The 14,889-nt window shown below is 41.5% G+C and overlaps 1 protein-coding gene across 4 annotated transcripts in view; it reads right to left on the bottom strand.

Annotated features, from left to right (window-relative positions):
* CCDC9B (coiled-coil domain containing 9B) overlaps nucleotides 1-14,889 on the bottom strand; it is a 124,139-nt gene that overhangs the window by 48,453 nt on the left and 60,797 nt on the right. For all 4 annotated transcript variants that reach the window (XR_016307898.1, XM_089659778.1, XM_089659777.1 and 1 more), the window contains one exon: nucleotides 5,384-5,433. Coding sequence is in view for 3 of the 4 variants with exons in the window: in XM_089659778.1 (XP_089515904.1) it covers nucleotides 5,384-5,433 (50 nt within the window). In the remaining variant the exon portion in view is untranslated. The remainder of the gene's footprint in view (nucleotides 1-5,383; nucleotides 5,434-14,889) is intronic.

Genomic DNA, 14,889 nt, shown 5'->3' with positions numbered 1-14,889 from the left:
TGCACTTGTTAGTCTATCCCACATTCATAGGGAGAATGACAAGGACCGGCATAAGATAGTGGACCTATCTTTAAGCAATAGCCACATCGGGTGAGATATGGGCCTCTCTGGACAGGAACAGGCCTCTGCCTGCATACATAAGGCTTAAGACCGATTATTCTTGAACCTAATCAATTGTGCTATTTGGGCAGCATAAAAATATTTATGCTAGATCCAAAGCCCTCAATCCACTCCTCTTTCTAGGGGTATATAGGGTACGCTTGTTCACCCTAGGCCTTTTGCCCCCCCCCAAATAAAAGGATAACATTTTCTTTTGGAATGTAAATAGATCGCACATGCTAACCACCACAGGAATGATATGGAACAAATATAATAGCCTCAGGAGAATGTTCATCTTCAATGAATATAGTCTGCCAAACCAAGGGCATTATTGTGCCATTTAGTCAGCTCTCCTGAGAGTTTTTTTTTATATAATGTTGGGAAATTCTTCAGGTACAAAGTATGGAAATTTATTTAGGAAGAAGCCAGTCACTGAACAGCATAGGTTCCAGGACTGTGTACAGAAAATGTTTGGTAGGTTGAGGCATTTTTTAAGAAACCTAAGCTGGTGACCCTGAGCTGGGCTAATGCAGGTTGCTTTAAGGCAGTGTTTCTCAACTCCAGTCCTCATGGACCCCCAACAGGTCATGTTTTCAGGATTTCCCTCAGATGAAACAGCTGTGGTAATTACTAAGGCAGTGAAACTGATCAAATCACCTGTGCAAAATAATGGAAATCCTGAAAACATGACCTGTTGGGGGTCCATGAGGACTGGAGTTGAGAAACACTGCTTTAAGGTAAGGGATGTGCATACTGTGTCAAGGAGACTAGAAATGGTATCCTTAAGCTTGGTATATCCACGGATTGGGCCTTCTCCTAAACTGAATCCTCAGAATTGGATGAGATACCATCTTCTACCTCATGAAGCACAAAAGCAGTAAGCGGAAAGTCTGGGATGGACTCAGGAGGAAGGGGGAACCGTTTGTGGCTCATTCATTCAAGTTCTACCCATAAATTCAGATATAGTGACTGAGAACTCCTGTCTGGATCAACTGGAGGACAGCGACCTAAGGAGGAGAGTGACTCAGACTTGGGAGAATGATCAAGACTAACCTGATCAGAACCTTCAGGGGAGCTGCTACACCTGCTTTCTGCATAACCTGTGACCTCACAGATATAGCTGCACTGCTCACAAGTACATGTCTGAACAAGAATCTGTACATCCACTACAGTCAGGTAGTCAACAGCCTTTTCTTTCATAAGATGAAGCCAAGTTGCAAGAGGGAGAGATATCTGCTAGGCCCAAACATACAGTTAAAGTGTTACTAAACCCACAACAGTAAAATCAGTCTGCATCTGCAGTAAAGCATGCTTGTTATACTCACTGTGGAACCTAAGGGGTTAATCCTCTGCATTATGTAAAAAGGAAGTTTGACCTGACTTCTGATACTCCCCTTCTTCCAGTGCCCCCCTTATCGTGTAGAGACGATCTGCATATGCTCAGTTTGGTGTGTATTGCTAGGAAGGTTGTTTTTTTTCATGGGAGTGTGCATGTGATCAGCACAGGGCCAAGCAGCACTGTCCAGACAGAGGTAAGGGGTTCTGCATTATCCTAGAGCAGAAAGAAAACTCCTCCTACAAGCTTTAACTAGTGCTCAGCTGGACACTGATAGAAGTCACAAGACTGCTCTAACTGCTGATGGGAAAAGGTATTTAGCAATTTATATTTACTAAAATAATTGCATTTCCATGTTGTGTGTACTGTGGGAGACCAGATTGAATGAATGTCAGGTCCTGGGTTTAGTAACACTTTAAGCCTTCCTATAAGCTTAAAGAGACTTGGGAAACAGACGAGCAGAAATGTCTGATGGTCTATATGATCTGTAGAATAGGGCTAAGCAATGTTTAACTGCTGCTGATGAAACACGTAATGATGCAAAACAAATATATGAATGCACTCACAGAGCTTAAAAGAACTTATGAAAGATAGAGTTTAAAACACTGAAAAACATAATTTTCCTCTATCAACTATCAATACAAAAGCTTCACTGCCTGTTACAAAGTGGCACTTTGCATTTTTGGGGGGCCAAGTCACTGAAAGATGACAAGATATCAAAATTGCATGAAACTGTTTTGTGATTCTCTCCAAGGTCTTTTAAGACATCTTACAGGTCTAATTAAGGTCTCACTCCCAGTGATCACCACAAATATTCTGCTCTTTGCGATTTTCACTGAGCAGTCAACTTATAATGGCCTGAGCTAAAGCCGAAGCGAACTGCATTGGGGGGGAAGCAGCCATCAAAGCACAAGCTTCGGCGCAGGTGGAAATAGCAGATGCCCAAGCACAAATGCAGGCAGAAGAAACTCAGGTGGACGCAGAGTCAGATGTCCTTCAGAAAGAAAGAAAACAGCAGCCTTAGCCAAGCTCAGAGTTTTGGAACAAGATGCAGAGGAAGTAGTAGTCTTCCATTGCCATCATTTGACAACCTCCAATGACCCTGCAAAACAGACCTTGCAGTTCAGATCAATCAGCATACACGTGCACTGGACACTTTAAACCCAGTACAAAAATCCATAGAACATTGAGCAGCAATCAGCCATACAGGTCACCTTGGCACAACAGATGCTTCTTTACCTCAAGAGTTACTATGATCCTATGCAGCAAATCATGTGCCACTACAGAATATTCTGAATCCAGCTCACCAAATTATCTCAAAGCCACCTGTGACTAGTCATACTGCTTTTAGGGCCCACACCACGAAGCCTCCAAAAGTCAAACCTTCGCCACCACTGAACCCATCTGCTACTCCATTCTCTCCTCCAGTATGTAAACACCAGGTATTGGATACCACCATCTGTAGCAGCAGTAAAGGATCATCTTGCAAGACAATCCTCAAGGAACGGATATGTTGGACAATGCTAAGCACATGACCTGCAGAGAATTAACACAGTCCTTATGAAGTATGGTGATCACCTAGAGCTCTATAGAAGCTGGAGTTCCACCTTTAAGGTAGTAGTCCAGGGACATTACCATTCTGACTATGAAAGAACTTGATTTGTTAATCAGATTGTTGGACTGTCTTAAGAGGCTTAAAAATGGTCATATCCAGGAATCAAAGGCCTTAATCTCACATGGAAAAATTAAAGCAAACTTATGAGAGCACTGAATTTATCGAGCTTGCCTTGTTCAAGAGGCTGCAGGACTTTCCAAAACTATCCAACAAAGAAGCCCTTTAAAGAATGAAAGGAGTTTCTAAGGAACCATGACATTTGCTGATAAAGTTCAGTATCCACAGAAACTGCAAGGATACAGTTAAGCGCTCAGAAAGTGAAAGCAACAGGCATGTATCAGCCCCACACAAGACCCTTTTAACCAGAACTGCACTTCCACCAATGATCTTACACCTGTGGTCTTACATGTCAGATCATGGCAGAGAAAGCAATGAGCAGTCACCACCAACAATCATAGCTAAATAATATGAGCTACGTCACAAAAGACTTGCAGAGAAAACCAGTGCTAATTTTTGTCTGGTGAAAGTGTTTCCTCTGAGACAACCAGATAAATCTATCCATATGTAAGCTGTTTTAGGTGACCAAAGCAGTTGTTTGCCACTTCTTGAGTCCTTTGACATGTTCAAAGTAAGGAGAAGAGTACTGTCCTACACCATGCACACATGTGGTGGCACAGTAGAAACTACAGGAAGAATTAACCCACTAAAGAATTAATTATCTCAAGCATAAAAGGGACTGAAGGAATTCATCTTACTACACTCGAGTGCATCAAATATCTAATGGCAAATAGGAAATCCCTGCCCCGGAAGTCACACATTACATATGACTTTAGGATTTTCAGATAAGTCTACATCCACCATTTGAAGATAATACCAAAATAATGCTTCTGCTAGGAGAAGCATCCCAATAGTCCAGAACGTACAAGAGCAGAGTAATCTTGGTAACGATCCTTATGCCCAAGGGATTGAACTAGGTTGAGGCATTATTGGTGCTCCTTGCTCCAGTACGAAACAGTTCACAGTGTGTGTGCTTGTAAAGCGATTGCTGAGAGAATCCAAGATGTCCTCTTCAGCTCTCAAAACTTGTGCTATGAGAGCTCAGAAAAGACAACCACCCAGCCAACGAGACTTCCTCAGTGATCAAGTCTACATTAGAGAGTTAGTGAAAAGATATCTCATAATACTACTGACAGAAACATGACTGAAACTTCAATGGATGACGAGGAATCTACTAAGATCCAAGCTGACATGGCTGACAGCTCGAGCAGTACACCAGGAATCTTGCTAAGAGCGAGTGGCCTGAAAATTCATCCACATTTTCTATGCCAGTGTTCAAATGGGAGCCTCCTCCATTTCGCAGGTTGAGAGCAGAGCCTCCTGGGGACAGAGTAATACAAAATTCCTTCAGACCAACAAATGAGACTTTTCCACTTCAACCTCACAGTCATTATGCATGTTTTGCCACAGATGAAGAAGTGACTGGATCCCTTCATGGACTGCTGCAGACCTGAAAACAGCAACACGAAGGTCATCCCAGTTTCACCTTATGCTTTTGGGGCTTCAATATAATATACATTTGCATGTTCTCGCTCTTTTTTTTTTTTCTTTTTAAGGGTCAAGTGACAAGTCATCCTTTATGGATTTATTTTGGGTTAATGAAATCTTACGATTTCAGACAGGAAGTGTTCCACCCCTCTATCATGTAATTTATCGGTGTTGTTTTGAACTGCATTTATTTGTTATTTTTCTGTAGTATGCTTACATCTAGTGGAAGTTGTGGACCACTACAACTTGTTTAATAAGAGGGTTTTGGTATCTTCCTCTGTCCTCCTCTTGTCCTGTTTAGTGACAGTTAGTTTAGTTCCAGCTAGACACTCCCCACTTTTTCCAGATTCCACCAGTCAGTTTTAGGTATTCGCAGAGACAGAACTTAGGAAATTCATTGTCTTCTTACACTTCAAAGGACTGGAACAACATCCTCTGTACTGCAACTAGCTGAAGCAAAATTGTATTGGACTCAACCTCTGCCTGATTGAAGAATTAAGCTGCATGTGAATGGTACCAAGTCAGCAGGTGACCATAATGTCCAGACCGGACAGACTAGGTCTAAAGTATGTCAGCATTTAAAACCCAAATAATTATATTGCACTATTCAAAATAAAAGCCACTGGCAGCAAAAAATAAAGACATGGTTGTGACACTTATTTATGAACAATAACTTTATTAATATTTAATATTGACTAGTCTCCATAAATAAAAAAAATGCTCAAAGAGGAAAGTCTTAGTTGCTCAGTTTCTAGATGGTTTCGTTATGTATTTTGTGTGATGCTCACCTCTCTTGCCACAGAATCCACTTGGGACTGTGTCAGAATCATCTTTAAACCTGCATTATTATGGAAGAGAACAGCAAAGACCATGCAATCAGCAATTGTAAAATGTCACAAGATTTTTTTTCTTGTATTCAACAGTGAAATAATTTCCTTGGATAGCTCAATGAAGAAAACAGCAGACATCTGGGGTATAAACAGATAAACACCAAGCAAAACCCAAAAAGGCATCCCCCTTCCATTGCAAGCTCCCTTTGCACAGATGATAGAACTGGCAGTATTAAAAAAAAAGTATCAACCTAGGTATCCCTGTAACCTAGGCTTGAAAAAGCGGTGCACCCAGCAATGCAGAGCCCAGGGAATGATAAGAGCATCAGTGGAAAGATGCCTGGAGTGAGCTATGAACCGGAGATCTTTGAGGGTCTTGCACCTCAATTGAAGTGCACCACTGTTTTCCAATCCAAAAAGAATCTTCCAGATGAACAATCCATTCCCCCAGCTTGCAGAGAAAATCAACCATACTACTTTCCACACCTTGAATATGGACTGCTGACAAATATGAATAGTAAACTGTTAACAGCAAAAGAAGTTGGATATTTCCTCTAACAGCCAAATTTCTGGTGCCTCCTTCCTTGCTCATGTATGTCAGAGCAATGGCATTTTTACACTAAGCTTGTGCTGGAAGGTCAGTTGTGAAGGGAAAACTGGTAGAACAGTTACAGAATAGCCCAGACCTGAACAGAAGGAAGGACAACTCCATTTCCTGACCACGAACCAACAGATTTGGATTGCGCTTAGTAGGGAGATGGATAATATGTCTTATTCGGAGAGAATGGTGTGGTGTGTAAATTGCAACTCTAGGTAAAGGTTGTGGTTTTTTTTTTATTAGACAGGGGAATGGTTACAGCATCTGTCAAGTTTTCACCTTTTCATTTGTACTTGTCACCGTTACAGGGAAAATTAAAACATTTTAGAATAGTCCTTAGAACAAGAGTGAAGTGAAAAACTTTCAATGGGGACACGTGTTTCGGGAACTATGAAATAGGTGAAATCCTCTCACTTTAGGGTAGTGACGTGAATTGAAGTTACAGGAAGTGAAGAAAATTTCTTCAATGGTAAACAGACAACAAAGTAACTTGGCAGAGGACACCATCAGTCCAAGGACTCACATAGAGCGAAAACAGGTGGCGCGCCCACCCCTAGTGCATTATCCAAGGTTTATTGTAGGAGTGAAAGAACAATAAAAACATACTCACAGACGAAGCATGTATCTAAAAAGCATAGAAAAATGACAATGGCCACAACAGCAGGCAAGGTGTTCTCACTGTCAGTGCGGTCAAATGGCTGACGCATTTCGGGGATGAATCCCTTTCCTCAGAGCTGATGACCAACCTCTGATGCTGATGTATGATGAATGGAAAGTAAGAGCCTTGCTGTAGAGGCATCAACAGCAAGGCTCTTACTTTCCATTCATCATACATCAGCATCAGAGGTTGGTTCCTGAAACGCGTCAGTGATTTGACCGCACTGACAGTGAGAACACCTTGCTTGCCGTTGTGGCCATTGTCATTTTTCTATGCTTTTTAGATACATGCTTCGTCTGTTAGTATGCTTTTATTATTCTTTCACTCCTACAATAAACCTTGGATAATGCACTAGGTGTGTGTACCACCTGTTTTCTCTCTATCCAGTGGCTGATTTCCCCGTCTGAGGAGGGCTGCACCCCTGAAGCATTTCCTTTGGTTGTCGCTGTCCTGGTACCCTTGGCTTCCCTTTTGGCTGTGCATATCCTGAGGCGCTGGAGAGTACATACGATATCAAAGACTCACATGCATGCCAAATGGAGAGATGGTAAAAAGTGCAGGAGAGTGTCATCTGCTTAAAAAAAAAAAAAAAAAAAGATGTTATTCTGGCATCTTGAAAAGACCCTGACAACTAAAAGCAGGTAAAAGCACAGGAAAAATCAAGTATTCTAAATGCTTACTTGCAGTGTTTTTTATGGGTAGAGTACAGGACACAGGATCTGAAATCAAAGATCATGTGTTATACCTGTATACTGCTGGCTCGGGTCACTGGACACTGACAAAAGGTTTGTTGGTAACACCTCTTAGTGCACCTCAAATACTCTCACTGTGGGACTCCAATTTTGTAGCAGGCAATAAGGAGAAACAGAAAACAGAAAAGTACTAGTGTTCTGTACTATATTCCAAGGTATGCAATTTAACTATACAGTACAGGAGGCAGGATCTGCAGCCATAAACCATGGGGTATTTCCAAGCAATAAACTGAGGAGTGGACACCAATATAGCAAACTAGGGCAAACAGGTCCACAAGAAAACAAGGGTCAATGTACTCAAAAGACTCAGCTTGAAGCACTTTGCTGCCAAAGCTTGGTAAAACTTCGAGACGGTATAAACAAGACCAAGAGGTGGCTTTCCCAACATGCAAAACCAATGCTTGATGCTGAAAAGCCCAAGAAACACCACAGGTCTGGTTGAGTGGGCCCTGATAAGGTAGGGGGGAACCCTTTCTTATAGGGCATAAATCCTGGAAATGAGCTTCTTGAGCCACCTAGGCATGGTGGAAGAGGAAGTGGCATGGTCTTTGTTGGAACCCTAAGTGTTGATTCACACATGTGCAGTGCAGATTGAAGCTCAGGTTTCAAAGCTAATTGACAGAGTAGCTGTTCACCGTTTCAGGTCAGGATTACATCAGGTTCAGGACAGCATCAACTCAGGATTTTATCCAGTTCACACATCAGGTTTAGAAACGGTTCTCTTAAAAGTCAATAGTATGTATTTCGCACCTGAACTGGACTGCACTGCTCAGAAATTGTACATGACTTTTTTTTAGGCCGCACTGAATCTGCACCAGACATATGTGAACAGGCACCATAGGAAGCAATGTTATTTCACATGTCATGTACATTGGATGCGATTCACACCGCATCCAATTTGCATATATGTGAACAGGCACTCAGGGAGATCAAAAATGGAATCAGTTGCTCCAGAAGGAAGATGTTACAGCTAGGTAAACCCTATCTTTTCTGACCACATCCAAATAAAAAAGTGAAATCACCTTGGTGTGTGTCGGAGACAGATGGATGGATATTATCCTCATCATTAGGAGAGAAACAAAATAAAAGTGAAGTGCTTCTAACAGTATCAAAGTGTAAATAGGAAAATTGAGTCATCATTAAGTGAAAGGAAGAAACAACCTAGGGAAAGACATAAAGAGTGTCTGCGTCTCAAGACCATTTTAGTTGAAAGCACGTTCAGAAAAAGGTACTATAGAAGAAAGAGTTACTAACTCAGCTGTGCCTGAAGAAGGTAATGGTCATCAAAAAAGTTACTTTACTGGTGAGATCCTCAAATGGGATATCACAGATTGGTTCAAAGGGAGATCTTTGAAGAACCAAAAGTACCAGATTTAGATCTCAGGGAAACACAGGAGGTTAGTGGGGGATTAACATGAGCCACATGGAAAAGGACAAAACACACCCGAAACACAACTGCAGCTGTGTTTTTGATGCATTTTAAATTCATTCATTTTGCAGGACTTTGCAAAACGCAATGGACTCCCAGTTGACAATTGTGAAGTGTGCCACAGGATTTAATGGTCATGCATTTTTCTTCTGCTTTTTTTTTATGAAAAAAAAGGAAGAAAAACTGATCAGTGTGAAAGCAGCCTAAAAACTAGATGCTGGTTTAGACCATACTGGAGAAGATCAGGATGCAGGAAATAAAAAAAAAATTGAGTGTTGAAGTGCCTGCTTTTTGCACCAACCAAAACAGACCTTCCAATGCAATAATAGATCTTCCAAGAAGCAGATTCTCTCACTTTGAGCAAGGTGTGAATGCCAGAATCAGTAATACTACTGGGTTACAACAGACCTAATGTTAAAGCAAGCGAGACGCAGGATGAAATTGAGGGCCTTGTGACAGGAGGTCTTGCCTGTTTGGAAAAGGCCAAAGCTTGTCCACCAGGAGTATATGTACCAAATCCTCCTTGGCCAATTTGGGAGATAAGGATCACAAGAATCCATTTCCCTCTATCTTGAAGGGCAATCATGGGGTAGCTTTATTGAAGAGAATGCATACACCAGACTGAACGGGATCCAAGGAATCATAACAGCATTCACAGTGAAGGTCAGTGGATTCCTGGATATAATCACAAACCTATCCAATTTGTAGCTGAATCTAAATGCCATGATGTTCTCATGTTTTATACTTCTAACAGAGCATCAAGCAAATATTGGGGTGAAAAGACCAATCACCTGGGTCTTGATGTTGGCAACTCAAAGTCCACCAGGCTGTTTTCCACTCCAGGTGTGCAGATGGACAAGAGTGTTGGAACATGGCTCTCCAACCAAAAAAGGACCCGACTTGCCTACTTCAGAGCCGCTTGACTTCTGGTTCCACTTTGGTGGTTCATGTAGGCCACAGCATTGTCCAAATGTACCCCTGCTGGGTAACTGTGTAGGAGAGTCAGTTTTATGGTTCACAAAATTGATGACAAGTGCTAACTCCTGTGGGTACCAGATTCCCTGGACAGTTAGGGTATTGTACATCCCACCCCGGTCTGACAGGCTGGTGTCTGTTGTTACCATCTCCCAGGGAGAAGGGAGGAATGATTTCCCAGATTCTAGGTCTGAAAACGATCAACAGAAGAAATCTTTGTCCCAAAAAGGTCTGAAGTAGAAATGAGCAAAGGGGACCATCTCAAAGGAAGCCACCATGAAGCCTAGAACTCTCATGTAAAAGTGAGTTCAGGAATGTCTGGATGGCCTGACACTGCTTCAATCAATGAGCTCTTGGTAGAAAACAAATAGCTGGAAGCCTTAATTTGCATCTCGAAAAATGTTGAAGGTAAAAATTCCTCTGCAAGATCTTCTTCTGCGTCTACCTCATTCTCCTCAATATCTTCCTTGAAGATGTTAGGAGGATTAGGGTTATACTCCTGGGGTGCAGAGGCAGAAGAGTGATTTTGGGTTCTGGAGATGAAAAGCTCTAAAAGGGCAGGGTGTTTCTTATAAAAATCAGACATAGTTTGGTGCACCAAACGCATGATCAAGTGCCTGAAGCAAACCTTACAGGCCGGCCTCACTGATGCGGGGTCTGAGTAAGGTTCCCAAGAAGGCAACTTATCTGAAAACTGTTAGTGAGCCATAAGGTAATAAGCAGTTAAATCTTGATAGAAATGTTATTCAAAGAAGAAGAAAAGTGAAAAGGATTGGTGTAAAAAATTCTATAGAGGGGAAGAGGTCCATGACATAAGAACACTAGCTAAATACTGGAGCCACACAGTATGTGGATTTATGAAGGTGCACTGGGTGTGTGTTCCAACGACAGCCTGTGTCCAAATCACCTGAAGGTAGCAGAAATAACCCATGGCCAATTACATCAGATCCTGTATTGTAAGATGTGATTTTTTTTTAATTAACTTGCAATGTTCCTTTGAACTTGCTAGAAATCTTAAGTTCTCCAGGAAGAGTCAGTTCCCTAACACAATCCCAACCTCCTGACATATCCTAGCCCTTCCCCTTTTTTTGAGCGCCTGATTAAGCTCTAACCTGACCTAGTTTCTTCACCCCTCTCTTCATAAGCTTTTACATAGCTGCAGAGGAACAAATGGAAATCCTATAATGTGTTGAGTAAGAGCTTTGTATCCGCTGGAGTTGCAGACATTGAATCAAAAATTGCAGTGTCCAGCAGCAGTCTCAGGTCTTTTGGATGTCTACACAAGGGAGTCTTTTATAAGTAAATATAATGCATAAAAATATTAATGCACATTTTATGCAGTCTGACAACAGGGTCTCCTTAAATCATCCTTGGGAACTCAAAAGAATTGGCTGTGGTGCAGAGATGATCTGTAGAAGCTCCACAGGATCTACAGGCTGAGTAAAGTCTCCTGATGAGTTGGTTCCATGATGAGCAAATTTTCTATGAACAGAATCAAGAAGATTCTCCTGGGGTAAAAGACCCAGGCACTCAGGGTCTAAAATGTTTTATCTTATAGAACATTAAACCAGCACTGAACATTTCTCTTTCTGTGCAGAGGGGCAAACAAAGGGAAGACCACACCCTTCTGTTTTTTTTTTTTTTTTTTTTTTTTAAGGTTTTAAGGTATAAGACCTGGTAAAGACAGAGCTAATATACCCCAGAGGCCTACTGTATCTCCCAATAAACATTCAGAGAAAGGAACATAACAGACATCAGGACATTAGGTGCATTAGAATCAGAGCTAAACATTCTTCTACAAATTAAAGTAATGCATGCATCAATTAGTTTTACTAATCTAAATTGACTGGGTCCAATATGGAACTTATCTTTGTATACTGCTCCTTGCATTGTTGAATATAGGTTACTGCACATTACAAGCCATTGTTGAACTTTGCACTGCCTTAGCAAAAAAGTCCAAATGTGTATTATATATGTTGACAGAAGCACTGGACCTGTGTACCTAAGAAGTTGGAGTAATCAGGGGCACTTGGACCTCTGCTGTTATCATTCTTTAGTCAAGGCACCCTTTAAAATTATGGACAGTCCCGAGGCACCCTTTAAAATTATGGACAGTCTTAAGGCACCCCATGCTAATTCAGGAAATCACATTGTATGATTTTTAAAGAATTTACTTGTCTTACACTGCTGAACATAAGTATTCGAACACCTGAGAAAATCAGTGTTAATATTTTGCACAGAAGCCTTTGTTTGCAATTACAGAGGTCAAACGTTTCCTGTAGTTCTTGACCAGGTTTGCACACACTGAAACAGGGATTTTGGCCCACTCCTCCACACAGATCTCCTCTAGATCTGTCAGGTTTCGGGGCTGTCGCTGAGCAACACGGAGTTTCAGCTCCCTCCAAAGATGTTCTATTGGATTTAGGTCTGGAGACTGGCTAGGCCACTCCAGAACCTTGATATGCTTCTTACGGAGCCACTCCTTGGATATCCTGGCTGTGTGCTTTGGGTCGTTGTCATGTTGGAAGACCCAGCAATGACCCATCTTCAATGCTCTGATTGAGGGAAGGAGGTTGTTGCTCAAAATCTCACAATAAATGGCCCCATTCATCCTCTCCTTAATACAGTGCAGTCGTCCTGTCCCCTTCGCAGAAAAGCACCCCCCAAAGCATGATGTTACCACCCCCATGCTTCACAGTAGGGATGGTGTTCTTGGGATGCAACTCAGCCTTTTTCCTCCAAACACGAGTGAAGTTTAGACCAAAAAGTTCTACTTTGGTCTCATCTGACCACATGACTTTCTCCCATGCCTCCTCTGGATCATCCAGATGGTCATTGGCAAACTTCAGATGGGCCTGGACATGTGATGACTTGAGCAGGGGAACCTTCCGTGCAATGCATGATTTGAAACCATGACGGCGTAGTGTTCTACTGACAGTGACCTTTGAAACTGTGGTCCCAGCTCTCTTCATGTCATTGACCAGCTCCTCCCTTGTAGTTTTGGGCTGATTCCTCACCTTTCTTATCATCAGTGATACCCCACGAGGTGAGATCTTGCATGGAGCCCCAGTCCGAGGGAGACAGTCAGTCATCTTTAGCCTCTTCCATTTTCTAACAATTGCTCCAACAGTTGATCTATTTTCACCATGCTGCTTGGCAACTGCCCCGTAGCCCTTCCAGCCTTGTGGAGGTCTACAATTTGGTCTCTGGTGTCTTTTGACAGCTCTTTGGTCTTGCCTCTGAGTAGTTGGTGTCTTACTGACTGTGGGGTGGACAGGTGTCTTTAAAGAGCTCAGACAGGTGCAACTAAGTTAGATTAATGAGTGGAGTAGAGGTGGACTTTTTAAAGGCACAGTAACAGGTCTTTGAGAGCCAGAATTCTTGCTGTTTCTTAGGTGTTCAAATACTTCTGTTCAGCAGTGCAAGACAAATAAATTCTTTAAAAATCATACAATGTGATTTCCTGAATTTTTTTTTTAATTCTGCCTCTCAGAGTGGGAATGCACCTACAATGTGAATTTCAGACCCCTCCATGATTTGGGAGAACTTGCAAAATCGCAGGGTGTTCAAATACTTCTGTTCCTCACTGTATATTTAAAAAAAAAAAAAATTCCAGTATATATACCACCATTAGTAGATGCTACAACTTTCACGTAAACCAATTAATTTACATGTAATGGGATTTTTTTTTTAGCAAAGACAGAATACATTTTTGTCTAAACTTTTGTTAATATCACAAAAAATAAAAAAAACGCAGAGGTGACCAAATACCACTGAATGAACGCTCTATTTGTGGGAAAAAAAGGACATAAATTTAATTTATGTACATCGCTGCATGACCCCGCAATTGTCAGTTAAAGTAACGCAGCGCTGTATCACAAAAAATGGCCTGGTCAGGAAGGGGGGTAAAATCCTCTGGAGGGCAAGTGGTTAACAATGGTTGACATATATGTCTCGCTGGGAAATTGAATTTACTCCTATGTTAATGTTTTTTACGTCTTATTATTTATTTGTATCTGCTAGATGGGAATGAATTCATCTATTTTTCATTTTTATAATTTTTTTTTCTTTTATTCATTTTTTATCAAATAATTTTTTATTTTTGTCATTTTTTCTCTGTCTCTGTCAATAGAGGGCGATGGTGTTGCGCTTTGTGCCAGTAAAAGGCAGGTGCTCCTCTTCTTTATTTTAAAGGCAAATTTATCTTTATTAAGTTTTTTACAACCGATTATACAGAAAGAAAAAAAAAAAAAAAAAAAAAAGGACCAGCGATTACATACACATATGGACAATCATCAGGCTCAAACAAGAGATGAGCCAAAGTGATAACTGAAGTCAGCGAATATCACTAGCCAAATTAGGAAAACCTTGATAAATAACATGTATACAACAGAGACATATATCTGAAAGAACTGTCCCATTAAAAGGCATGAAGAGCATCAATATACGTCCGAGTAGAGTTCACCATATAAAACAAAGCAAAGAAAAAATATAAGGGGAGAGAGATAGTAAGAAGTGAGCACAGAAAGAGAGGGAAGATAGAAGAGAGAGTTGGGAGCCGGGACAGACAAGGGGCGGAACCAGAGTGGCCCCACTCCAAAAAGGACCCAGAGTGGGCATCCCAAGCATACAAAAGCAAGTACAATGATGCGATACAGGGAACCATGGGTCCACCTGACCGAATGGACGGAGTCTAAGAAGGCACAGTAGGAGCACACAACTCCCGAATGGTCGAGGAGGAGGAAAAATGGAGCCAGACCAACCATAACAACTTATGTTTTTCATAGGTATCATTGGTAAAAGCCAACATCTCTTCCATTCGCATGATATCATTAATCGCAGAAACTAACAATGGTAGGGGGGGCGTTTTCCAGAAAAGCGGTATCAATTGGTGAGCCGCAGACAGGAAGAAACGTAATAAACATCTCTTCTGTGCCGCCAATGAGCCTGGTAAGATGGAGAGAAGGGCAATCTCCGATGAAGTCAAGGACGCACCATAGATTTTATTATAGACTTCAAAAACTTGGCACCAAAAGGGTCCAATTTTATTGC

Source organism: Staurois parvus, unplaced genomic scaffold (genome assembly GCF_062004578.1).
Source record: "Staurois parvus isolate SC_StPar_1 unplaced genomic scaffold, SC_StPar_1.0 ptg001188l, whole genome shotgun sequence".
NCBI lineage: Eukaryota > Metazoa > Chordata > Amphibia > Anura > Ranidae > Staurois > Staurois parvus.
Note: the sequence above shows the minus strand (reverse complement) of the source record. Positions and strands in the feature narration are given on the sequence as shown.